Here is a 27,433-nt window from a genome sequence, read left to right on the forward strand (position 1 = left end):
TGGTGGTACCTACCCGCGCGGACTCACAAGAGGTCCTACCACCAGTATATTAGAAAGTATTTTTGAATAATAGAATGTTAAGGAGCTATTAAAGGCTATTAATTTAATCTATACCAATATTATAAAGCTGAAGAGTTTGTTTGTTTGGTTCAATACGAAGTACCTAATTAATTAAATTATAATTTTGCGGGTTTCGATTTTTATTACACGATGCTATTCTTTCACCGTGGAAGTCAATCGTGAACATTTGTGGAATACGTATTTCATTAGAGAAATTGGTACCCGCCTGCGGAATTCGAACACCGTTGCATCACTAGATACAAATGCACCGGACGTTTTATCATTTAGGCCACGACGACTATATAAAGAAGTAGATATGTATACATGATTTTGTCGTATTCAAAATAAGCATTTTCTTTGTATTTGTCGGGGTCGTAATCGCAATTACCATTCATAATGATGAAGTCATTGAATAATTTGCTTGTTTTATTTTTATTCAATTAATTTTACGCACTAATATGGTGATTGTATATTGAGAACATCTGAGAATGGAGACTAAGATATACAATAAATATTTACTCAGTTATAGGCAGTGGCGGATTAAAGGTCCAGAGCGCCCTAGGCAATCACTTTATCGGCGCCCCTGTACCGGCCATAAATGGCCATCATAATACTATAAAATTTAACTAGTTGTTTTTGCAATTACGATGACGTTGTATCATCAAACCCTAGACTTTAGTAAACCAGGACATTTAGTTCAGGCATTTAGTTCTTAATCGTCGATATGTTACGAGTAGAAAGATATGGCAATTATGGTCATTATTTCTTTTACACGCGGGTGAGAGGGGTGCCGCAAAAGTCAATAGATCACGCTATTGCTGTTGCACTCTCCGGTCATCGTTCTTGTCGAACCCGTCGCTTGCGACGAAGGTCTCGACGAGTAAATTAACCCTCAGACACAGCCCCCACTGAGTTTCTGGCCGGATCTTCTCAGTGGGTCGCGTTTCCGATCCGATGGTAGATTCTGCGAAGCACGGCTCCTGCTAGGGTTTGTGTTAGCAACGTCGTCAGGTTTGAGCCCCGTGAGCTCACCTACTAGTTAAGGTTAAGCTGGAATAGCCACTCAAGGCTCTCAGCTTAGGTATGAAAAAAAAAAGTTACACTGTGGTTCAATTTCATTAAAATACACTAATTCCTCGAGTAAAATGAATTTCTCAAATGAAGCTTAGCACAAACAAATATGATGTATATTGCACTGTCACACAAAGAAAAAACGGAGACGAACTGTATACACGTCCATTCAGAACGACAATCAGACGATAGAGGACAACATGCAAGGGCCAGTTCTGTGCTTCCCCTACACACATACCTACAATAGAGCCTTAAATCTATAAACGTAACGATTTAATTCATGGCTTCTGTCGAATTTTTCTTTTTGTTATATTAACTAATAAAACTATAAATTATAATAAAGCTTCAAAATGTAACTAATTTGTTCTTTCATTTATTTAGCTGACAAAAAACAAAAGAAATATTGCAAGAAACTATTTATTCTGTCGTTCGTAAAATATGACATTTTGCATTATGAAGCAAAAATATAAATAGTACAATAAAATTATTTACTGCAACTTTTAAGTTTTAAACAACTAAATAAAAACTTTTATCCGACCTGTATTTATTGGAATGCAAACATACTACTCCCATGATTAGTACGTACACTGAATAAAATAGGTAGGTATTATATAAAAATAAAATATAAAAATTTCTAGAAGTAATATGTATTGATTCTTATTTATTAACCACGTACAAATAGATAGATAAAAGATAACAAACAATATAGGAGTGGCAATTTAGTACCAATACTCCTGGTAACTGCGACTTCAAACCTTCACCAACTACATTACAAAAAAGTAAGTACTTTATATTACTATATTTCACATGGTGCACTTTAAATAAGTCTATACTGCATGCTCATATGATCGAAACACATACATGAATATTGCACAGCAAATGTACACAAAAAAAATGACGACTCCAAAAAATAGTCCATGATAACATAAATTAGCTATCTTCAACCAGCTCTGTTTCTTCCTACCATATTCGCTGTCTTTGAGGCCGTCTTTAATGATGAACTTTCTTATGCCTATCAACCATATCGACATATAGTGCGACCAATCGATCTTCGCAACATCAAAATTGAACAATATCCTGTCCGTTTTTGACATTTGGTTCAACATGGCCACGGTGTTGTCATCGACAAGATTCCACTGGTTCCTCAGGAAATAGCCGTACAACAAAGACATGTTGTATATCTTTTCATACATTTTAACGAATCTGTAATTATAAAACATATTGTTCGTTAGACATTTATTTAACACTAGCTGTGTCCGCGACTCCGTCGGCGTGGAATAGCGACTTTGGGCAGCAGTTTTAGGACATATCTTTTGGTTTATAAGCACCGTCATTTAGGTATTTAGAAAAATCTAATTTAAAGTAATGCTTGCTCCATGCAATGACATAGACGTATAGCCATCGGGGATCAAAGCATACAGGTTGCTAGAACTGCTTACATGTGACAGAGCTAAATAACCGTGTGACCGAGTTGATTGTGTGAAAAGCAGTTAACACTTATATCTACACCCACAACTTTTAGCGTCTGACCTTGGGCTTTATTTATTATCATCACGAAGCATAGGCTCAATGGAAACGCGATCGGTAGTGATTTGTGCTTCCTGTTCTTCTAGTGTCTCCCGAGACCGGGCAAGCTTTTGCTGTCCGAACCCTCTGAGAGCTCAGACGGATTTCCCTATTAGTAATGGTCTCAGACTCAAGCGATAGTGCATGCGCCTCGCGATCGGCAGTAAGACGTGCCTTGAAGTCGTCGTGGTCTAAAGGATAAGACGTCCGGTGCATTCCGGTGTAGCGATGCACCGGTGTTCGAATCCCGCAGGCGGGTACCATTTTTTCTAATGAAATAGGTACTTAACAAATGTTCACGATTGACTTCCACGGTGAAGGAATAACATCGTGTAATAAAAATCAAACCCGCAAATTTATAATTTGCGTAATCACTGGTGGTAGGACCTCTTGGGAGTCCGCACGGGTAGGTACCACCACCCCGCCTATTTCCGCCGTGAAGCAGTAATGCGTTTCGGTTCGAAGGGTGGGGTAGCCGTTGTAACTATACTGAGACCTTAGAACTTATATCTCAAGGTGGGTGGCGTATTTACGTTGTCCGCACGGGTAGGTACCACCACCCCGCCTATTTCCGCCGTGAAGGAGTAATGCGTTTCGGTTCGAAGGGTGGGGTAGCCGTTGTAACTATACTGAGACCTTAGAACTTATATCTCAAGATGCGTGGCGTATTTACGTTGTAGATGTTTATGGGCTCCAGTAACCACTTAACACCAGGTGGACTGTGAGCTCGTCCACCCATCTAAGCAATAAAAATAAAAAAAACGTGCTTCTCATTCTGCAAGTCTCTCCTGAGACCGGGCATTTGCTGTCCGAACCCTCTGAGAGCTCAGACAGATTTCCCTATCAGTAAAGGTCTCAGATTCACGCTATAGTGTATAAGATTCACGATCGATGGACAAACTGCGTCACGCTTTTCCCTGTTCACCCTAATTCGAGTGGTCTTTTTTTGAGAACAATGTGAACTCAGTCGAGATTCTCGCTGAGCCGAAATTTCTTTAACACGAAACCTCGCCTGGCGTTCCTGAGATGTAGTGAGGTATTGCCTCATGACCGGCTTCAGTTTCTGTGATCGAATTAATTTCATCCTTTTAAAATTCCTGCTGCACAGGGAGAGGTTGGATCTTTTTCGAGGCGTTCTTACAATAAGTAGTACCTACTAACACAACGTTGTTTAGTAAACACGTATTTATCATAAAACTAAATTATAAATACTAACAGATTATTACACAGTTTAACTTTATTACAGTTTATTAATTATTAATAACTATTAAGTCGTATCAACCTAATCTTTTAACTATAGAAAACAAACGTGCCTATGGGTTAATTTATTCATCGAGCCTTTCGTCGGTTCGTCAAGGTAGCAGCGGCGCGCTTTGTATACCCGCGCGGCTGCACAGACGTAAACAATCTACAAACGACCAGCTACGTGTTTCTTGAAATTGGCATAACTTTTTTATTTATGAACCAATTGACATGAAACAAACACTAAATGTTAAGTAAAGCTTACCACAATAAAATAGTGAAGACCACATTTAAATCGGCAGAGCTGTCTCTGAGATTAGCGTGCACAAACGCACAGACAAACAGACAAAAATTCTAAAAATCACTTTTTTGTGTTTTATTGCGGTCATAAAGCCCCCTATAACAGTTTTCCTGAGATATCTTCCATGTACAGACAGCGACCAGTTACGATTTTATTATATGTATTGATGAGATAAACCAACAATATATACCTGATTATTTCATGTCTTTACGTAACTTTGGTATCATTGTGAATTTTCTGTTGTTAACCCGGCTATGTTCCATAATATCACTTACCTACATGTTTTATGACGCCTTGAGAATATAAGCCCAGGAGTACTTACGACTTTATGCCCTCAGGACGCTTCATGGAGGTCACATTAAACACGAAGTCGGCTACATACGCAGGTATATAATGCAGTAGCCATGTTAACAACCAAAATACAACATCGCTACTGGTCTCAAAACCATAACAGTACCAAACGGCTTTCGGCGTAGCGTACTGTTGTGTGTTAGGATTGTTCAGGAAATCAGACACAAAAGCTGTAAAAAGAGATTTCGATTTAAATAATTTAAAGTTTGAGAGAGGTTCCAGTTGGAGAGACAAATATTGACGGAGGCTAAAGGTCATGATAATCGCCTTATCATTACCGCCGCTGACTACTCTCCGAATCCTGATCACGCTGAAGCTAGTCACCGTCGACGCCCTAGACACGTCCTTACGGAACCATCAGATCCAATAATTCTTGCATTAGACGCCTTCAGCTCTAACTCTGCAAAGAGTTCGACATACAACCTTACCCATGCATCAGCCCGCTGAGTTTCTCGCTCGGTCTTCTCACCGGGTCGCGATTCCAATCCGGTAGACGATTCATTAACGAAGCAGCTGCTCTTGAGAAGTTAGGTTGGCTAATCTCACCCTTCCTAGCTGAGCCTGTGCTCGGCCACATGTCCTGGTGAAACTAGAAAGGCCTCCGAGGCAAGCGGAGTGAAGTCGTCGTGGCCTAAAGGATAAGACGTCCGGTGCATTCGTGTGTAGCGATGCACCGGTGTTCGAATCCCGCAGGCGGGTACCAATTTTTCTAATGAAATACGTACTCAACAAATGTTCACGATTGACTTCCACGGTGAAGGAATAACATCGTGTAATAAAAATCAAACCCGCAAATTTATAATTAGCGTAATCACTGGTGGTAGGACCTCTTGGGAGTCCGCACGGGTAGGTACCACTACCCCGCCTATTTCCGCCGTAAAGCAGTAAAGCGTTTCGGTTCGAAGGGTGGGTTAGCCGTTGTAACTATACTGAGACCTTAGAACTTATATCTCAAGGTGGGTGGCGCATTTACCTTGTAGATGTCTATGGGCTCCAGTAACTACTTTACACCAGGTCAGATTGTCCACCCATCCAAACAATAAGAAAGGCAAGGTAATGCTTCAATCATAAAAAAAAATACGCTTAAAGTGGATGGCAAACGATCCAGGGGTCGGAGCCCGAAATGATGAAGTAATCAAGTGTATGAGTAATCAATGAGTGAATAATCTCGTCACGGAACTGAGCGACGCATTTCACTGTGCCACTGACCGACATAACTGGCTACAGATCACAAGAAAAGATTTCAGATTGGCACAGTACGGTGCTTTTTTTGGAATGGTCATATTTTTGGCACCTTTTTATCCTATGCTGACAGCCTTGAGAGCTTCGCCCTGACGTGTAGGAGAGTTCACGGGGCTCAACCGGGAGTGTTGTTTACAGTGGCCCTAACAAGAGCAGTGCTTCGCAGAATTTACCACCGGATCGGAAACGAGACCCACTGAGAAAATCCGGGGAGAAACTCAGTGGGCTGTGTCTATGGGTTAACTTACACGTCGTGCCCTTTGTCGAAAGCGTCGGGTTCGACGAGGACGGTGACCGGTGCTTGAGGTATCTAAAAGCACCGTTAATGGATTGGGAGGATCCGCAATAATGTGCTTAGGGCGACGTCGACTGTTTACCATGCGGTCCACAGGATCGGGTATGAAAGCACCCCAGGAGTAGTCCCTAGCGTTATCGGGGCGGGATCTGTCACTCTGTACTCAACTCCCTGTTGCTTCTTGTGCGCTTTAATACGCCACACGCACACATACACACACGAATGGTTTTGTTTAAAGGCCATAATCCTGTTAAGCCTGAATTATGAAGTCGTCGTGGCCTAAAGGATAAGACGTCCGGTGCATTCGTATCGAGCGATGCAACGGTGTTCGAATCCCGCAGGCGGGTACCAATTTTTCTAATAAAATACGTACTTAACAAATGTTCACGATTGACTTCCACGGTGAAGGAATAACATCGTGTAATAAAAATCAAACCCGCAAAATTATAATTTGCGTAATTACTCGTGGTAGGACCTCTTGTGAGTCCGCACGGGTAGGTACCACCGCCCCGCCTATTTCTGCCGTGAAGCAGTAATGCGTTTCGGTTTGAAGGGTGGGACAGCCGTTGTGACAATACTGAGACCTTAGAACTATATCTCAAGGTGTGTGGCGCATTTACGTTCTAGATGTCTATGGGCTCCAGTAACCACTTCACACCAGGTGGGTTGTGAGCTCGACCACACACTTAAGCAATAAAATAAAAAAAATTGCTGTCAACTGTTCTGAATAAAATGTGGGCACGAACGGCTTTCACAGTCACGAAATCATAATCATAACCAGTTACTCTTCACAGAGCAGTCGTGGTCATGTAGAATCCTTGTTTATAAAAGCCTTGACAGCTGCTCATATAGAGTAACTAGCAGCCCGCTCCGGGTCTGCTCGGGTCTTTAACAAAAATTTCAACGATATTTGACGTTGTTTTATTTTTTTAAATAAGATAATACTTATTGCGGCATAACTATAATAGTTAGACATATGCTGTCGCGACACTTTTTGTAAATAATAATGTGTTCTACAAAGTCGTAGTACATTAGTTTATTCTATCATCAATAGTTTTCGCAGGGCACGCGATGTAAAGAATATTTTAGGTAATTTTTTTACACCTTGGGTTACATTATTGGAGTATTAGCAAGGATCCCTAGTTTTTTTCAAAAAAGATTATAGCCTATGTTACTCGGGAATAGTGTAGCTTCCAAACAGTGAAAGAATTTTTCAAATCGGTTCAATAGTTTCGGAGCCTATTCAATACAAACAAACAAACAAATCTCTCCTCTTTATAATATAGACGAAATAATAGCTTAATAAACATTGCAGTGGAGACTTTCCCCTCAAATACTGAAGTGCACTAAACAATAAAAGTTGTCCGTGAACCCTGACAATAGCCGTAAGCTTTTCTAATCACGTATGTTGAATCATTTTGATACTTACATGTTTCAATTTTGCTCCCAGAACAGCTTATATATTATAAACTTTAATTCCTTTTTCATTCTTATTGTAACGTTTATTGGTATACGATGCTGTTGCTATTACCGCATTGTTGACGTAGTCCACGGGCATTATTGGAATGCTAACATCACTCTTTAAAATTACGTGCATAACGCCTAGCATTAATGTCAAAAATATCTGAAAAAAAAAACAAATTACATTATCTGTGCCTTATGTTTGATAGCTGATTTAGCAGAGTTATTGGAATTAATCATAGACCTATATAGTAGGGACACGACATATTGTTCTATACGTACAATTGCTTATATAAATAACACCCATTTTGAAGGCACACACATAAACATATATCTATCTCGTTCTTACTCAGCACTGTAACTCGAAGGAAAACAATTTAACAGTATTTCAGTGCGTACATAAAATGAAACATGAATATACGTAAATGTCTAATGGGCCGAAATTCCGCCATGTTTAGCGCACCAAATGTCATTGTCACGTCAGTTCGGCCGTCTGTTTTGGGTTGTACATTATTTATTGACTGTGATATCGATTTAATATGATTGCTTATATAAAATTCTTATTTTATCATGCTTAAAACATACAAAAATAATAATTAAAACATATTCTATAGGATCTCAAGAAAGTCGATGCCCCAAAACTATTATCTATATATATTTAAATTCATTATGAAGCCCTCATCCGAAAAATCGAACACCATTTTTCGGTCGGAATCTATTGATCATGACACTAATCATAAACACCTCTTAATAAAATATGTCATCAAAACATATTTAGACATTCTGTTTAGATATTTCGGGAAAAAGGCTACCGACAAAATCTCTTCGGAACTATTTAAATAAAATAGTTTTATTCCGTAGTGAGTAAAACACTATTGTAAATTCGTTAAATATTTAATAATTAAGTGATTTTAGAGAGGAAGTCACAAGGAATGACGTTTGTAATTAATGAATAAATGTTCTGTAGGGGTTTTTTGTATCACGCGGTCCCTTGATAAGTTTAGAATCTATCTCAAGTGAGAGCTATTCAAATGGTGCGGCGCACCTTCCTGGAGGTGTGCTGCGGTATTGTGTAACGGACTTTAGAGTCAGCAAAACAATTAAAATAGATTGTAATAGTCTAAGAAAAACACGTACTCTAAATACGATAACATTTAGCATGCTAGAAATGGGCAGATGTCACTGTACTACGCCATATCTTTATGTTTTGCGGCAAACGACAACTTTATGAAATCAGTGTAGCAAATTTTAAAAATCTTCATATCGTTTACTTGGCATATTTGAAGCACGAACTCGTCTTAAATTTCACATAATATCTAAATCACATCATCTTTGCACATAACAATATACTTACTTCCTATTAAAGTATAAATTCTACAAATAATTCATACTCAACAATATTTAAAATAAAATGAGCCAAGAACGTTTATCGATAAAACCCACTAACATTAAACTCTTCTGGGCCGCACTAAAACCGCCATGTTTTGTGGTCAGATGACGTCACAGTGGCACGAATTTTTTGTTGACGTTTCATTTCCATAGGTTTCATACTTCAGTGGAATTAATGCATTAATTTTTTTAAGTCATCAAATCACATCACCATAAATCATACATAGAAGCTAAGAGGCATCACTTTGACAAGCCTCTTCTATGTGATTCGATAGATGACTTCTCTGAATCCAAAAAAATCTAACAAGTCAACCTTAACCAACATACGAATAGCCAACAGTCGAAAGATACGGATCGGCGTTTGTGAAAAAGAACACCATCAAACTTACATGATACATTTATTTTAGAACTATCGACAAAGCTAATCATATTGTATTGTTTGGCAACCAATACGAGTTCATACTCCGTTACTTCGCTTGAGAATTGGGCAGTAAGGTGTAACCATGGGTGTGTAGGAATATACGACAAAGGGAAGATCTTCCACCGAGCAGGTGTTATTGCTCGGTAGACCGACGGTCCGAATGTTGTTGTTCGGAACTTGTATATATGCGCCTTATCTTGAAAATGTAGTAAGCGAGATTCAGGCATCTGTCAATTATCTTGCGTTGAATGATGGCTACCCGCCACAGGTGTACATACAAATCTTAAAATACACCCATATGTATGAAATAAATGTATAACTATGTACACACCTCAAGGTGGGTGGCGCATTTACGTCGTAGATATCTATGGGCTCCATTAACCACTTAATACACCAGGTGGGCTGTGAGCTCGTCCACCCATCTCTTCTTCTCCATCGCTCCCTCATTGCTGAGGATCGTGACTCCGTTTCAGCTTGTCGACTGCCAGCCTCCATCGGTTCCGGTCAGTTGCCTGGTGTAGTGCAGCGCTAAGTGGTCCGCTGGTTTGCTCGGAGATCTGGTCGGACCAACGTTTGAGGCTCCGGCCTCTAGGACGTTTTCCTTCTACTTTTCCAGTAACCATCAGACGTTCCAAGTTGTCTACACCTCTGCGGGCAACGTGGCCAAAGTAGCGCATTATGCGTTGCAGACAGGCGTTGAGCGTTCTCCATTTTAAGCTTTTGTAGGACCGAGATATTCGTGCGGTGGGCTGTCCATGGAATCCTTAATAGGCGGCGCCAACACCACATTTCAAAAGCATCAACTCTGTTTCGGTCACCTGTTTTATGGTCCATGTTTCTGCTCCATAGAGAGCGATTGGAAAGACCAATGAGTGCACAAGACGTATTTTGGTCTTATTCGAAATGTTACGGTCTTTCCAAACTTTGCACAACTGCGTCATAGCTGTCTTAGTTATTCCAATACGTTGGCGTATTTCAGGCTCACAACTCCCCTTATCCGTGATCACAGAACCAAGGTAGGCAAACTGGTCTACGGCCTCTTATTCTGCCAGAAGGTCCGTACGCTGAGTGGATGAGAAGCGGTCTACGACTAGCAGCTTGCTCTTGCTTTTGTTAATTGCTAGTCTCATGTTTAGGCTTATAGCCTCTAATCTGTCCAGAAGCTCCTTCATCTCCGCCTCAGATGATGCAAGAAGTGTGGTGTCGTCGCCATATCTCAGGTTCGTTAACTGAACTCCACCTATTCTAACGCCTCCTTCCCAGTGTTCTAAAGCCTGGCGCATTATATATTATCCATATACTTAGTCTGGCCATAAATACTGTTTCAAAGGAGAAAAAAATCTGTTAAAAATAAAATTTATTACTTTTACAGTGTGTTAGTTTAATACATAAATATAAAACAATTTAAAGTATAAAAAACTTATCCGAAGTTATCTCCATTGGCTGCAATACAGTCCTTTAAACGTTGAGGCCAGTTATCAATAGAAGCATGCACTCTTGCCATGGGAAAATTTTTCACTGCCAATCGTACGGATTGTTTTAGGGACTCCAAATTATCATGGCGTTTAGAGCAAGCCGTACTCTCTAAAACTGACCATAAATCATAATCCAGCGTATTAAGATCGGGACTAGACGACGGCCAGTCTTCAGCTCTGACGAAGTCCGAAACGTTCGTTTCCAACCAAGACTGCGTAGACTGAGCCTTATGACCTGGCGCCGAGTCTTGCTGGAAAGACCATTCTTGATTATTGAACATGGTGTTGGGGGCTTCACTACCTTCTCAAGAATGGTATCTTGATACACTTGTGCCGATGTTTTGATACCTTTTTTACAAAAGTATGGCTCAGTCCTTCATAGCTAATACCCCACCAAACCATCACTGAAGTCGGATAGTGCCCACGTTGCACTCTGTCGACCAATTGGGAAGCTTCCTTAGAGCTTTGAGCATAAATACGGTCATTTTGTTTGTAAAATGTTGCTCAATTGTAAAAATTTTCTCATCCGTAAACAAAATTTTTCTATGACCTCCCTTTGCGTACCGCTTCAGTAATTGTTTCGATTTTACCACCCTATTCTCTTTTAAATTATCAGTTAAGAAACGACCAGTACGTCTCTTATAGGCTGCAAGTCCTAAGTCATCTTTTAAAATACGCGACATGGTTCTAGGTGCTATCTTCATCTCCCGAGATAAAATCTTTTGCTTTCGGACAGGATTTCTTCGAATTCTTTCCCTGACTGCTTTGACCACCTTTTTCGTGCGAACACTACGTGGACGGCCAGATCTTTTTCTGTCACAAACAGAGGAGGTCTCATTGCAACTATTAATAGCCCGGTACACAAACATTTTACTAATACCAAGCGTATGGAGAGTTTTAAAAATTGCATTTGGCTCCATACTTACTTTGTATAATGCAATCACAGCGATTCGGTTTTCTTTATCACTTCACTCCATTTCAATATCGCAAAATATTGTACAATGTATTGGCGCCAAAATAAGAAAACTCAATGAGCAATCATATAAAAATCACATTCCAAATTCAAATGTAATATTTTGTTTATTTTTAATTGTAACAGTATTTATGGCCAGACTAAGTAATTTGAAGAGAATAGGCGAGATAATACATCCTTGCCGGAATCCTTTTTGGAATTGAAATTTACTTCAAGTGGCATTTTCGATAGAGACAGACCCAAATCCCGACTCGTACAGGTTGCGAATCAACATAACAAGATGACTCGGAACTCCTGTTTCACTTAGGATCTCCCACAGTTTCTCCCATTTCACGCAATCAAAGGCCTTCTGATAATCTACGAAGCACATAAAGACAGGTGTGTTGTACTCGTAGCATTTCTCTACAATGAGTAACAAGTTTAGAATTTGCTCTCTCGTGCCCCTCCCCCTAACAAAACCCGCCTGCTCCTGAGGTATCTACCAGTCAAGGAACGATTTTATTCTGCTATTTATGACGTGTAGTAGGATCTTGCTAGCGTGCGACACAAGGGCTATCGTTCGGTAATTGCTACTATTGCGCACTGAGCCCTTTTTGTGGAGAGGCAGTATAGATGAGTGCACCCAGTCTTTAGGCCAGTGTCCTGTTTGCCAGATTGCGTTGCAGATATTATGCAGGTTTGACACTCCATTTGGACCCAGGCCTTTCAATACTTCTGTTGTGATTTGGTCAGGACCTGGAGCTTTTTCCACCCATCTAAGCAAAAAAAAAAACCAACCGTTTTTATCTAATCCCAACTTTGATTTATACTTACCCCGCTTGGACCAATCACCGAGCTCATATCCAGCCATCCAGGTGTGGGTTCATTGAGCGTGCAGACAACTGAAAACGGAAAATATAATGGATTGCTTCGATCGTCACATAAGAGGTCCGGTGTTAAACTACACATGTGGCCAGTTACTACATATTTATATGTCTCGACTTTAACTATTTCTGAAAGAAAAGCCCTTGAATACTTGCCTACGGGTGGCCTCACTATGGCCACAGGTAAATCCTTGCCCATTGTACGCACGACATCCTCAGCTATGGCCTTCGTGAAGCAGTACGTGTTGGGCCAGTCCCTTATCAAACTGAAAACAGGAATTCATTACACATGACAGATTTCAAACTACTCCTGCCTGGACGTGCCCTCACGACCCTCGGTCCCAGAGCTCTCATCCACTCAAGTGACGCACTCCACGTATTCACTTCGGCTCGTCTACTCACTCAGCAGTGATCGCGTTGAGTCTGCATTCTTCGACTGTCTCCGCGAGCTGTATCATGACTTCCGGAGGGACAGGGCTTTCATAGATTTTCTCTTCCAAATCGTGATTTATTTTACTCTTGGTTGCATTAGAGAACGCAGTTGACACGTGTACGAAGGACCTACAGATAATTAAATAAACCAGACGTTTAGTGTTGACGGGATGTGTTCTGTTTTTTATGATTACATCTTATAAGGTTATAGTCCGGGTGGTACATTTAAGATAGACCCTTTATGTGGTCCCTTGTGGTAAACAAAATAATACAAACAATTCACAGCACAAGGTTCGTTGTAAGGAAGAAATCACCTTAGATCTTTGCAGCATTTGGCCAATTCCATGATCTCCCTGGTTCCTCTGACGTTGATGAATGTGGCCTTCTTCAGTGGCTCTTCGAACCTGGTCGTGGCAGCCACATGGAATATCACATTCACCTAAAATTTATTCTTTACGATAACGTCAGTTTTGTAAATCTTGGATGTCGACTTGAAACTATGAAATATACATGTACACACTTGACAAGTGCTGGGATGTAATTAGGATGTACTCGTACAGATAGATGAAACGGTTGTTTATAGCTGGGTTTCTATAAGACAGTAAAATGTCATCAACATTAAGATTTCGATCTTATTTTTCAGTTTGGGTTGCATATTTTAACCTTGGCGCTACCATGGTACAAACTGAAATCTATAGCTGCTTCTTCTCATGCTGGCTCCGAACCTATCACTGATCTTACAAGGTGTATGTATAGTGGCTGTTCGGGAATTAATGAATTAAAATAATATAAATTGGGATAAAATTCAGAGCGTATATTTTAAACGTGTCACACAGTGCTCAGTTTACGCGGAAGGCAAAAAACAGATTATATATTCAGGCGCCTGAACAGTGGCAGTAAGAGAAGTATACCTCTTGCGCAAGCTTCATCCTGTCTTCGTTGTTCAGGCCGACGCCTAGCTCTGAGATGTCGCCTTCCACCGGTATAACTTTCCGAGTGAAATCTGGTTGTTGAGATCGTAAATTGTCGTATACCTTAAACAATAAATAGATTTAGAACAACGAATACAATTTGCGGTCAAACTCCGTGCGTCACAGGCATACATACACAGGCTGTATCTACACAATACAGAGTGGGCAGTATCTACTAATTCTAGAAGCTCTATATTCCGGCCATTCAAGAAAACTTGAGAACTAAACTGACAAAAGAAGACGTATTTTGTTAATGATTCTTTATCAGTTCGTTCTGTTGAATAGGGCTTAAATTATACTTTTGGTGACGGAATCATAATGTATAGAAAATCGAAAAATAGGATATACTTTTTTTTTTAATCTAAGCGAATCTTCACAAAGCTTGTGCAACACGACGTCATTGCATGTGACTGACGCAACTCTATTTGAAATTAATACCACAAAAGTTGGACTAACTGGCTCGTTTAATTGTGACTGCAGTCTTTCTGACATTGATTTCCCTTTTTTCGACCTCATCAGTATGTAAATCCGCTTAACGTCACACGATCTGAAACATAAATGGTATTGTCGTGCCGATACAAAGATCGCCGAATGTCTATTTCTGCTATTTGACCACAGATATGGTGATGACCACGGTCAAAACAATTATCGGTAATAGTATCGACAACGTTCGAGAAGTGTTATGGCGGTACAAGTAGCAAGCACCATCTGCTATTAAATAGCGAAAACACCAAAACGACTGGTAATATCAAAAATGTTTTGGAAAATGGTAAACATGTATCGACTATAAAAGTGTTGCAAAGACGATATATTCTAGCAAGGAGGCGAAGCGAAGTGTCTTAATAATTAATTTTAATTTTAATTTGTATTTCTTTGGAGAGCTATTACTCGTATTTATCCTGAGTCCTAGTACGTAACGCCATACTAAAATTATAATATAACAATAAAATTTACCAAGGTATCATTATATCTGTGCTTTGGCCTAGAGCAGACAAGACTCGAACAAGTCAGCAGCACCGAACACTAAATGCTTTAATTAAAGTTCTGGCTTCATCGAGAATCAGAACAGAAACTCGTGCCGAAACGAGCAAGGCACTGAAGTGAACGATGGTTCGCGGGATTTACAATATCCAGGGAACCCTTTTTTTCTCTGCCTAAACTGATAGCCTTGAGAGGCTATTTCAGCGTAACCTTAACTAGTAGGTGAGCTCACGGGGCTCAAACCTGACCCAAGATGCTAACACGAACCCTGCAAGAGTCGTGCTTCGCAGAATCTACCACCGGATCGGAAACGCGACCCACTGAGAAGATCCGGCGAGAAACTCAGTGTCTATGGGTTGTCAGGGATCCCACGACACGTCTGAGACCCGCCATCACGGGACATTGCCGCTATTTCATTGGGACTATAGGCAGTACGCTTTTAGAGACCGTTTCTGCCACGTACCATCCCATTCCACAATCAATGCCCCGTGGTATTCCCTCAACGCTATCATATGCCCTTTTTAAAGCTTAGAAAGAGTTCTAAGTGTCTTGCCTGTACTCTCAATATTACAAACTATCTGTCCACGCAATATCAACTTTACGAATCTAATTTGAGATGTAAGTTGTTTATGGCACCACCGATCACCTTAGAAGCTTCTCTATGAGTTGTTTCCCGATGAAGCCCGTCCCTCCAGTGATCAGCGCTGTGGTTCCCGCGTAGAACTGCCGCACAGCCGACTCGCCCCGAAGCGCTTCCTCCTCCAGCGCCTTCTGACGCGAGACCTGCTCGATCTCCAAAGCTAAAGCGATGTCCATTCTGAAACAATTTTTTTTGCATGCATAATTAGTATATTAGTAAACGAAACAACTGAAAGTTCAAATGCCGTTAAATTCTACTTATAATTTCACTTTATAAAAACGGCTTGGCTCTGCCTCTGGCATTGCTGACGTCCATGAGCGACGGTGACCACTTTCCATCAGGTGGGCCGGATGCTCGTCTGCCTACTAAGGAAAAAAAAAGTAATGCTCTTAACACAACAGAGTTTTTACCGTACACATACACGATGGAAGTCAATCGGTGAACATTTCTGCCGTGCTTGTGATATATACAGTAAGTGCCTTGGAGACACTTTTGAGAAAAACGCGTTTAAAGATTTCAATTTTACTTTTGACGTTTCTCACGAAGTATAAAGCATAACTAAGTTTTTATAATTTTTTAAGATAAATATAGGCTTTTGTAACAATTTGCCTATTATTATTTTTATTCAGGAATAATATTTAAATTATAAAGCTTCAAAAATTATTTATATTAAGGAATTAATAATTAAAAAAAAACTATTTTTTTAGCATTGGTACAGTAAGTGTGTGACTTACTGTAACAATCTTTAGTTTGAACTACATACTGCAATTATGATTACGGAATGAGGTGAATGTTTAAATAGAATAACAAAAATTGCACAATTTGCCTAATGAAACTTAATCACTTACTGTAATTATAGCTAGGAGCAATATGTAAACTTATGGCATCTACCATAAAGCACTGAAACCATAATTAATTACTCTTCCTCGATATTATTTGTAGATAAAAGAAACAAAAGAGATCTTATGAAACCACAGCTTAATAGAATAATTACAAAACTTTGTTAATACTATAAAATTTTAAAATCAGTTCCATTTATTGATTTTTTTATGCATTGAGAATCATATTATAAACTAATTATAAAGAATCAATTCTTGTTTGTACAATCTCCTTTGTACATGACATAATCATAAACCAAATAAACTAAGCTCTGTAGGTATCTACACAAACAACACCTTTACCGTACCTATTTTTTTAAAATTCGTGTTTGTACTTCTTTGTACACAATAAAAAAATCACCAAAAATAAACACTTTGTTTCTAAAAAAACGAATACAGTTCTCTTTGGAATCTTTATAATAAAAATAATAATATGTAGATTGACAGAACGCAGCTGCACAACCCTGATCTATTAAGGTACTTTAAAATCTTTAATAAGTCATTTAACCTCTTAAGACGGTTATTATGTACTACTAAACTATTATGTAGATTATGAAAACCTCGATACGAGAAATTATCAAATCAGTCAATCTTACAAATCAATAATATTAGCACCTGTGTAACAGTTTATGGTAAAATAGTAAATGTCCTTTAATTGACTAGTAATATGTAGGCTTACATAATATAGGCATATTAGGGGTTAAAGTATGAAATTGCCGATTTGACCTGAAAAATTTAAATTCGTTTTTTTTTCATTTAACATATTTATTTAATTAAAATATCTACAGTTATTATCTATACATTGCTACCATCTAATAGAAAGGTTATTTATGTCTTTGCGATAGAACTCTGGTGATCTAGATTCTACAAACTGTGTGAAAGCATTTTGTACTGCCTCCTGGGAAGAAAAGTTTTTATCACGTAGAAAATTGTCCAAATCCGAAAAAAATGGTATTCCGTTGGAGCAAGGTCTAGCAAATACGGGGGGTGACCAATGGTTTCTAATTGCAGTTCCTGTAGAGTTAAAACGGTTTCTCGTGCTGTGTGAGGTCTGGCGTCATCATAGAGCAATAATGGTGAAGATCGATTCAGGATTCAGGGCTGTTTCACTACAAGTTTTACTATCATTGTTCGGAGTACGGCATATTAGACATTTACCGTTATTTCTTGACCAAATCGGAGAAACCTATAGTGAATAACACCATGCTGAGATCCCCAAACAATTACCATTACTATACATATATTGGTAAGCTTTGCTTCAGGACACTGTTGCGGCGTTTGACCTGGGGTCAGTCATTACATTTTTCGTTTACGGTTATCGTAAAGAATCGCTTTTCATCACATGTCACAATTCGATCCAATATTACTTCATTTCTGTATCGATTCAACAAAGCAACACAAGGTTCAACACGCGTTTCTTTCTGCAGATCAGTCAAATCATAATGCACCCATTTTTCCCTCTTTTTTTTAATTTTATTGATTTGGTGCATATGAGTCAATATTGTTGATAAGGTAAAATTAAACCATATCGCTAATTCCTGGGTAGTTCGGCTCGGATCAGCTCTCACCAACTCTTTCAATTCATTGTTATTCACTTGTGTGGGCGGTCTTTTCCACGTGGTTCGTTCTTCAAATCAAAATTTCCATCACGAAAGGGTTTAAGCTAAATCGCACGCTGCGTTCATTAGCACTTAGCAGTCCCTTCTCCAAACGCAACATTGATGTTGCGTGCTGCTTTTGCAGCGTTAGTTCCGCGTCGGAACTCTTATTAAAAAATCACTCGAATTTTCGAAGTATCCATCTTTCTTGTCTAAGCTGAATAATAAAAATAAAACTGAAAGTCGATAATCGAACGTTACACCTGTTCACTAAAAAATCTCAAACCATAAAGGTTCTATGTCAATTTGAAGTAGGTACCTATTACAATAAAACGGCAATTTTAAATAACCCCTGTTATTTAAAAAAAAATATCTGAACTCAAAACTCTTCGGTTAATAGATTTGTTGCAGAATTCGAAATGTTTAACCAAAAATCTCTTCTATTCTCAGGCATCAAAGGTACAAGCTTCTGTATAATATCTACTTTACGATCTGCAGGGATCTCTCCTCTGGGGCTATTTTTAGACTTCACCTCAGGAAACTTTTGGGTCTTCACAATTTTAGCTTGTAAAAAATCCAATGATTGAAACATCTCATTATGATCTGTTTTATACATTAGTAATAATGAGCCCTCTCAACTTTAACTAAACACCTTATAATATTTGCAGTTAGTAACGTGTTTACCTAACATGTTCCAGGCAAGTCTACGCATAATATGAAGTATTCCTTAATATAATTACAGTAGTGAATCTTGCTGTTGTTACGACTATGCATAAAAATAAATATTTTAATTTGCTGGCTTATCATATACACAGTAAGTTCAACTTACTGTAGATATGTTAAGGTTTAGTAACTAATGTTTTATTTTCAACAATTAATATAATAATAGTATGTGGTACTTACTGCTAATATGTTTCAGTGATACTTGATGAAAAATACTCATATCTTAAAAATAATAACAGCAAAATTACTTACTGTATCAATACATAGGAAATGGTTTAAACTTTATGACAAAATCAACCGTATGTGCCCATACTGCAATTATAATAAGTATGTTTTGGCGCAAAATGTTTCTTACTGTAATTATGCTTAAGCTTATTTAAGTTTCTATACCACATTTTAAAATTTTAAATATACAGAAATGTAGATCTCAATCTCTACATTCCAAATATATACTTAACTCAATATCGACAAAAATGTGACTTACTGTATTTATCGTAAGCACGGCAGATTTGTTAAGTCGTCGTATTTCATTAGAAAAATCGGTACCTGCCTGCGGGATTCGAACACCATTGCATAGCTTTATACGAATGCATCGGGCGTCTTATCCTGTAGTCCGCGACAAATTCAAACGCCTTGAAAACGTCAAGCTTAATGGTACATAAGAATGATTCAGAAAGATCTAAACTACACGAATTATGTAAAAAAGTTATATTATAGGTAATGTACATTGCTGCACACAAAAATCCACAATGGGAGTTATAGGTAAATATTTTTATCGGCCAATTAAGTTAAAGCATATACTAACGGTTGAACAAGTCCAAACCTCAGATAATAATAAGTTCGTGTTGACTGGGCAGTAGCAGTGGGCAGGGCAGGCTATTTATGGTCGTACAATTAGCAAAGCTGAAGCACTTGTGATGCATTTGCCGATTCACTTCCTGGACTTAGGAATATATTAGTATGTTCTTGTTGAACTTCAAACTCTATTACTTATTTATGAGTGTAATTTGAGATTTATTATTTAATTTTTTTAACGGGTTCCGTTGACCCAATCACGCTAGCTGTTCGTATGAAAAAAACGAGTTATTGAGACTTCCCGCGTGCCTCCATCCATACATCAATATTCCGTTCAAGAAGGTCTGACCGCATTGAGCAGTTCGCATTTGCGGAGGGGAGACATTATTACCAGAGTTTCTCGGGTCGGACTACCTACGGCTTGGACTTGGCCTACGACCTCTTCCAGCTGGTGGCTTATCCGAGTTACCATGCTATTAGTTCATCATTGTCGTCGACGACTGGGATGGGGCTGGGCGGTTTCTGTCGTGAACTAGAGCAGGAAGTTAACGTGTTGGACTTTTTTTTTGTTACATTAATGCGTTGTCGAGCTCACAGCCCACCTGGTGTTAAATATTTACCGGAGCCCATAGACATCTATAAAATAAATGCCGCCACCCACCTTGGGATATGAATTCTAAGGTCTCAGTATAGTTACAACGGCTGCCCCACCGTTCAAACCGAAACGCATTACTGATTTACGGCTGTAATAGGCAGTGTGGTGGTGTGTAGAGCGTGGACTGTATTTTTTGCTGGTCGCTTCAATAATCCGATATATTCAGAGAGAAGATTACTTTTATTTTATTTTAATGTAGTTACAACACGTGCACATACGACCTAAATTGTTGATTGACTTACAATGACTATGTTGTCAAAATTATTACTATATTATTTTTCTATTTCAAAATTCAAAAAATAGTTATGCATACTTCATGTTTAGAATTGCTCTAAACATACTGCCGCCTGGGCAAAAATAAATTTATACATAACAAAACTTATTCTTATATCGCAAACATCTTGTTAGTTACAATGTTTTTCTATAAGCTAGAACATAAATTAAATAATTCGCATGTAATTAAGTATTACAATAACACTACCTTGTTATTAACATCAACTTATGTTAACCTTATATTAACTCATTAAATACAATAATATTAACTAAACATTAACTACTTTTTTATTAAAAAAAATACAAAAAGAACCATATTTCTTATTAAAACACAATGTGATATTACATTTCTATAGGTAATACGCAATTTTTTATTTTTATGATTGAAGTATTACTGGTGGCCCGGAGGCCTTTCCAGTTTCACCAGGACAGGTGGGCGAGCAAAGGCTCAGCCAGGAGGGGTGGGATTTGCTAACAGTTACCCGAGCGCCTCCGAAGGAGACCTAACAGCTCAAGAGCAGCTGCTTCGCGAATGAATCTACTACCGGATCGGGATCGCGACCCGCTGAGAAGATCCGGCGAGAAACTCAGCGAGCTGATTCATGGGTTAGGTTGCACGGCGAACTCTTTTTCGAGTTCGACGAGTACGGTTACCGGGGTCCCTAAGCCCTTCTCGATTAGGGACTTGTTTCTACTAGAATAGTAAACAGTCGTGTCGTCGGCGAATAAAGCTAAATGGGTCGGCGGCGACCGGGGAATATCGTTAACGAGTAAGCTAAATAGGGGGGGCGAGAGGACAGAGCCTTGCGGGACTCCAGCTGTGAGAGGTCGCGGGGAGGAGCGGGTTCCTTCGACTCGATATCGAAAAGAGCGGTTCGACAAGAAGTCCCGTATGATGAGCACGAGACTATCCGGCACGCCCATGTTGAATAGTTTGAAAATCAAACCGTTGTGCCAGACTTTGTCGAACGCTTTTGCGACGTCGAAGAAGAGAACTTCCGTGTATAACGGTTTTGGTCGATTAAGCCCCACAAAAATGTGCTCCGTGAGGCGGTGCACCTGTTGAACGCATGAGTGATTTGTACGGAACCCGAATTGTTCATCGATGAGAATGCCCTTGGATGAGACGAAGTCTCTGAGGCGTTTGTAGAGCAGACGCTCATACAGTTTGCCTAGAGACATGAGGAGGCTAATCGGGCGGTAGCTCGTCGGATGATTTTTTGGTTTACCGGGTTTATGTATGCCGATAACGTTCGCTTCTTTCCACACCGCTTCTTTCCACACCACACCGAAAGATACAGTTCGCCATAGCGGCATTGAAAGTAGATGCCAACATCACGATGAGTTGGACGGGTAGAAGTTTAATAACGCGGTTGGATATATCGTCGGAACTGGAGCCTTGCGAGGGCGTAGGTCTTTGATCAAGTCTTTAACTTCCATCGGGGTGACGGGTGGTAACGCATCCGAGGGTGGCAAGGATACTCTGCGTTCTACCTCACTGTCTATTCTACATGAACAGGGTCCACGGATTGAGTGCTGGGCGTGCACTGGGTTTGCAATGTATCGGCCAGCAGCTCTGCTTTTTCGTCATCATCAAACGCCGCGAGTCGGCCTGAAGGGCCTACGAGGGGGGGCATAGTTACTACCGTATCCGATTTGAGAATACGCAAATAGTTTGTATAGATCGATTATATAATTTACCATCAGCAGTTCTGAGCTGCAATGCTCGGACTTTACAATCGCCACCAGGATATACTTTTGTTACACGTGCCACGGGCCGCACCAAAGGAGGAGAATTTGGCTCTTTCATTAATACAAGTGCTCCCTCAAGTTTGAGGCAAGGATCCCATCAGTTGCTTAGCTGCATCAGCTTTGAATCTAAAGCATACCAAACATTTATGGGTCACCTTTTTAACTTGTCTCATGCCGTTAATTAACCAGTATTTTTGGTTTAAATTAGATAAGAGTGACTTAGGTCCAGCATGTAACAGTCTAATATGTTCACTATGTATAATCAACTCAGTTATGCGAGATTTGTTTGAAAGAATGATAGGATGTTTTTGTGCAAGAGGCATGTCAGAGTTATCTAATCGACCACCTACCCTAATCAAGCCATTTTCATCTAAAAATGGATGTAGAGTTTTAAGGAAACCATGCACGATGTTACCCTTTTGCAATGCACTGATTTCATTATTGAAATGCACTGACTGCTCGTGCTTTATTATAAAATGCAACGCGTGCTGTAATTCCTCAATTTTTGAATAGCAAATTACGACAAAATCTTATCTATATCAGAATACTTATCTAAGAACTGGAATAAGAGTGCGCAATTATGAAGCTCAGGAGGGTTGATACCTCTGCTTATCAGGTCAGCCGGGTTGTCTGATGATGGTGCATATAGCCAGCACCAGTTTTTAGTTTTTTGCTAAATTACACTAACTCTATTTGCAACGTACGTCTACATTTTAGTTAAATCAATTGTTATCCAATGCTATTTGTGAGTTAGTGAATAAATTTACATTATGTATTTGAATTTTTTTGCATAATGTTTCATATACCCTTTCAATAAGTATTGACAAAAGTGATGCAGCATTTAGCTCCAGCCTAGGTATTGTTAGTGGCTTTGCGCGTGTGGGTTTATTCGCGACTTCGAACAGAGTAACCAAGTGTAATTCAGCCTTACCTGTTATGTCGACCACACGAAGGTATGCACAGCACCCATAGCCAGTAGTACTGGAGGCATCAAAAACTATCTAATGCACCGAAGTTGCACTGTTGGTGTTTATATATCTATCTAAATTGATAGGAGGCATCGCAGCTAAATTATTAGGGAAATGGTTTCTCAAGCGGCTGTATTATTTGAAAAAATACATCTGCGCCTATCAGCATATTTATCTCTGGAGGCTTATTGAAGGTGGTATCGGCTAATGTGATTCCTGTTGGCATGGATATGTCTTGCAAGTTAACCTCTTTCTGTGGCAGGTTGCCCGTTATTTTGTCTACCACATGACAGTTAACAAGTGTAGTGAAAGAGGACGTCAGAGAATGAACTTGTAAAGGAATACAGTAGCTTACTTTGCTTTTGTTTTCAGTTACCCCGTTTAAATTGATATTACTGCGATGAGGTGTGAAACCTAATACTTCTACAGCCTTTGTAGTAATGAGTGAAACTTGAGAATCAAGAATACATTTAACATGTACTTCCCTTTTTTTTTTTTTTTTTTTTTCTTCGGGTAGAGGGCCGAACCTCCTACGAGGTCCCCGCGCAAAAGGGGCGCGCGGGGTATGTGAGACTCAACGATCTGCATGGTGTTGTGAGCAGACCGCGGGCCCAAGGAAACATGCACTTCCCTGCCAATTTTAGAAAACAACTTAACCCGAGCCGAAGGAATTAGAATGTTGTCACTAGTACAACCTCCGGAATGGAGTACCACTGGTTCTGGCTCATCTTGCTCTAGGTGCAGGAGGGTGTTATGCTGCCCTTTACATATTCCGCACCTAAAATGGTATTTACATTTGCCATTATGTATGTTGAGACAGATGTGGCATAAATTCTTATCCTTACTGAAGGCTACACTTTCTTTGGAAGGTAATAATTAAAATTTTTGACAAGAAAATAACTTGTGCTTGCACTTACAGTAGATGCAGTCCATTGCAGGCTTGGCCGTGGCTGCTAAGCTTACTCTGCCCTTGGCAGTTGTTGGAGCTGCAACATCTTGCTTGACGTCTGTGTTTTCAAGCGCCAGGGCACGCTTGTCCATATAAGCTAAAAGGTCACCCATAGTTGGCTCTTGTTCCTGGTTTCTTTCCAACTGATAAGAGCGAGCACTGTACGTGTCGAGCTTACGTGTTACTATGCCCAACAGGATAGGGTTCCACGCATCCACGTTTGCATCTAAATTATTTAAAGCTGCCAAATTTTGACGGATTGTGGAAACAAATTGTCTAATTTCTTTAGCTCCTACAAATGTGGAAAGTTTTTCCAGATCTAAGAGGGCATTAACGTGCTCAGATATGATTTTGTATTTGTTATAGTATCTGTTGTGTAACAATTGCATGGCTTCGTTATAACTTTCACTATTCAGAGGAAGATTTTTAACGAATTCATAGGGCTGTCCCTTAAGGAATGTTCGCAAGTAGTATAGCTTTTGAATATTATCGATAGCCTTATTGGTATGAATAACCGATTTAAATATTCCTATAAATGTCACGTATTCAGAGTACTGGCCTGAGAAAGTTGGTATTACAATATTAGGCAATTTACCTCTAGAAGTGATAGTGCTACCTGACTCCTGGGACATATCCTTATCGTTTGCACCATGTTTTAAATTAATTTGCTCATTTAGTACAGTCAAACACTGGAAATATATATTTTCCATGTCCTCCACATTTTCCGTGTCGGACGAATCTAGTGTCAAAAGTGTCCTTGTTATATGTTTCGTATTCTTTAAAACATGATAATAATTTATCACGTTTTGCAACTAGGGTTTCGAGTTTCGATATTTTGACATTATTTTCGTCTAATATAAAATTGTGAATACGTGTTAACGTACCTTTTACGTATCCCCTTTGAATTACTAGGTTTGTTGCCAAGATTACTTTTTTTTTAATAATTAAATTGAAAACTTAAATTTGAATTAATTAAATTAATTGTCAAACAAAATGGCGATAATCAATATGATTGATGGAATAAACGCAGATGACGCAGACGACGCTTAAATTCTAATCCAATAGACGCACGTCGTTGTTACCATGGATACAGGTTCTCACTCCTGATTGGTCGACGCTCACCGTCGAAATTGTTGTCACGACGTGATTCGTCGGAAGATGATCCACGCTGCGCAGAATGTAGAAGTCTTATTCGCAGCAATTGAGGTCTGGGTCTCTGGCTTATGCAGCTTATGCAGAGTGTAGCAGACTAACTATGCTGATTTTTCGCAGGTCGTCCTCCCGCGGCCTTCGGGAAATAATGGCGCACGTAGTTGCACTGTTAAATCTTACCTTCTTCCAAATATTTGTTGAGGCGTAGATAGGACCAATGTGTAGAGCGTGGACTGTATTTTGTACTGGTCGCTTCAATAATTCGATATATTCAGAGAGAAGGTTATTTTTATTTTATTTTAATGTAGTTACAACACGTGCACGTTCGACCTGAATTGTTGATTGACTTACAATGACTATGTTGTCAAAATTATTACTATATTATTATTCTATTTCAAAATTCAAAAAATAGTTATACCAACTTCATGTTTAGAATTGCTCTAAACAGTGGTACCTACTCGTGCGGACTTACAAGAGATCCTAACACCATTAATTACGCAAATTATAGTTTTGCGGACCTAAGCCATCAATGAGACCTCTTTTTACACGATTGGGTTTGAGGCTGTTAATTTTAGAATTGATTTTAGTGATTTTGCTAGTTAGGTAGTTTATTTGCAGTTCATAAAGGCGATAAGTGTGTTCGTCTAGTTGGTCTTTAAAATATTTTAGTTGAGTTTGTACTGAGTCGAGTCTGTTATCTACATCGGCTAATTCTATATATTGTAAAAATGAATGATAGTGGGATACGAGTCTAGTCTGTCCGAGTTTAAAGGGTAAAAGTCCAGGTCCGTTCTCGAGGGTCTCAAGTTTTATCTCGTGTGCGGTCGTCAGATGTCGGGTCAGGAGGTTCAGTAGAATCCTGTAACAATTGGAAGTCTTTATGTGCACGTTTAAGTCGAGATTTAGCAATAGGGCCTCGTTTTTTCGATGTGTAGATATGAATTGGTAAGTCTGCTAGCACTCTATCTTGAGTGTACCTCGGGGCTGTTTTTTGTCGGGCTGCTATCGGGTTTCTAATGATAACTTGTTGGTTAGGTTGGTACGTCGCTTCTGGTTCGCGGTTCTTATTTCTATTTTCAATGAGAGATGTACGGTTATCAAGTGAGGTTTCATTTATGAGTTCATAAACTGTAGTCATTTGAGCTTTATGTGATTCCATGTACTGTTGCAGTAAATGGGCTGTTATGTCAATGTCGAGAGGGTCTCTAGGGTCAAAGTGTCCCGTTATGATGTCAAAAGGGCGACATTTGGTGAAACTGTGGACCTAACTGTTGTAAGCTAATATTGCATAAGGCATTAAGCTTATTACAGGTTCATTTTTATGTTGTAAGCGAAGTATGCGAAGGTGTTCTAGCAAGGTTGAATGGAATCTTTCTACATTGCCATTGTCATTAGGTGTATGTGCTAGGGTTTTATGATGATTTATTTTGTGAAGTCGTATGAATTCGGAAAACAATTGATTTGTGAATTCCGTATCATTATCAGTTACTATCGTTAAAGGTAGACCATGATGCGTGCAGAACTGCAATAAACCCTGTAATACACTAATTGCTGTGCCGTCTCTCAACAGGTAAGCCTGTCCGTACTTAGAGAATACGTCAATAAAAGTCAGGTATTTTTCGGATTGGGCGGTGAACAAGTCCATATGAACTATTTCGAAGGGTTTCTTCGGGGGTGGTACTATGCTAAACTGCTGTTTAATGGGTGCACGATCGTATTTAGCTTGTCCGCATATAGTACATTCGTTTATGAATTTTGTAATTTGATCTTTCATTTTCGGCCAGTAGTATTTTCGCGAAAGAGCTAAATAACACCCGTTTATTTCGCGGTGATTAGTTTTTCCGACGTGATAGTGGCTTATTATTTCTTGTTGCCGAAGGTACTCTTTCACATTTTCTAATTCGACCTTTGTGAGTAAGAGGTTCATTGCCGAATTTCTGAACGTGTCTTGAATTA

The 27,433-nt window shown here is 39.3% G+C and overlaps 2 protein-coding genes and 1 long non-coding RNA gene across 14 annotated transcripts in view; 1 reads left to right on the forward strand and 2 right to left on the reverse strand.

Annotated features, from left to right (window-relative positions):
* Positions 1-27,433, forward strand: part of LOC105842637 (uncharacterized) — a 73,814-nt gene that overhangs the window by 12,898 nt on the left and 33,483 nt on the right. The window lies entirely within an intron of this gene.
* Positions 1,533-25,833, reverse strand: LOC101743432 (fatty acyl-CoA reductase 1). 12 transcript variants are annotated; one of them, XR_009976364.1, is made up of 12 exons: positions 22,358-25,832; positions 19,757-19,871; positions 15,741-15,911; positions 14,570-14,660; positions 14,054-14,176; positions 13,457-13,581; positions 13,113-13,271; positions 12,867-12,976; positions 12,661-12,728; positions 7,558-7,752; positions 4,563-4,761; positions 1,533-2,334 (listed from the first exon to the last, which is right to left on the reverse strand). XR_009976364.1 is itself a non-coding variant. In XM_062675429.1 (10 exons), the coding sequence occupies exons 2-9, from the start codon at positions 15,908-15,910 to the stop codon at positions 7,585-7,587; spliced, it is 1,014 nt and encodes a 337-aa protein (XP_062531413.1). In that variant the 5' UTR covers position 15,911; positions 19,757-20,857; the 3' UTR covers positions 1,533-4,761; positions 7,558-7,584. The 12 variants fall into 12 exon arrangements, 1 of the variants encoding a protein (XP_062531413.1); XR_009976362.1 differs by having other exon boundaries at positions 19,739-19,871; XR_009976363.1 differs by having other exon boundaries at positions 19,757-19,876.
* LOC134201152 (uncharacterized) lies at positions 20,543-25,035 on the reverse strand. Its single transcript, XM_062675432.1, has 2 exons — positions 24,294-25,035; positions 20,543-24,007 (listed from the first exon to the last, which is right to left on the reverse strand). Exons 1-2 carry the CDS (start codon positions 25,033-25,035, stop codon positions 23,907-23,909), a joined length of 843 nt encoding a protein of 280 aa, XP_062531416.1. The 3' UTR covers positions 20,543-23,906.

This window comes from Bombyx mori, chromosome 23 (genome assembly GCF_030269925.1).
Source record: "Bombyx mori chromosome 23, ASM3026992v2".
In the NCBI taxonomy this organism is placed as follows: domain Eukaryota; kingdom Metazoa; phylum Arthropoda; class Insecta; order Lepidoptera; family Bombycidae; genus Bombyx; species Bombyx mori.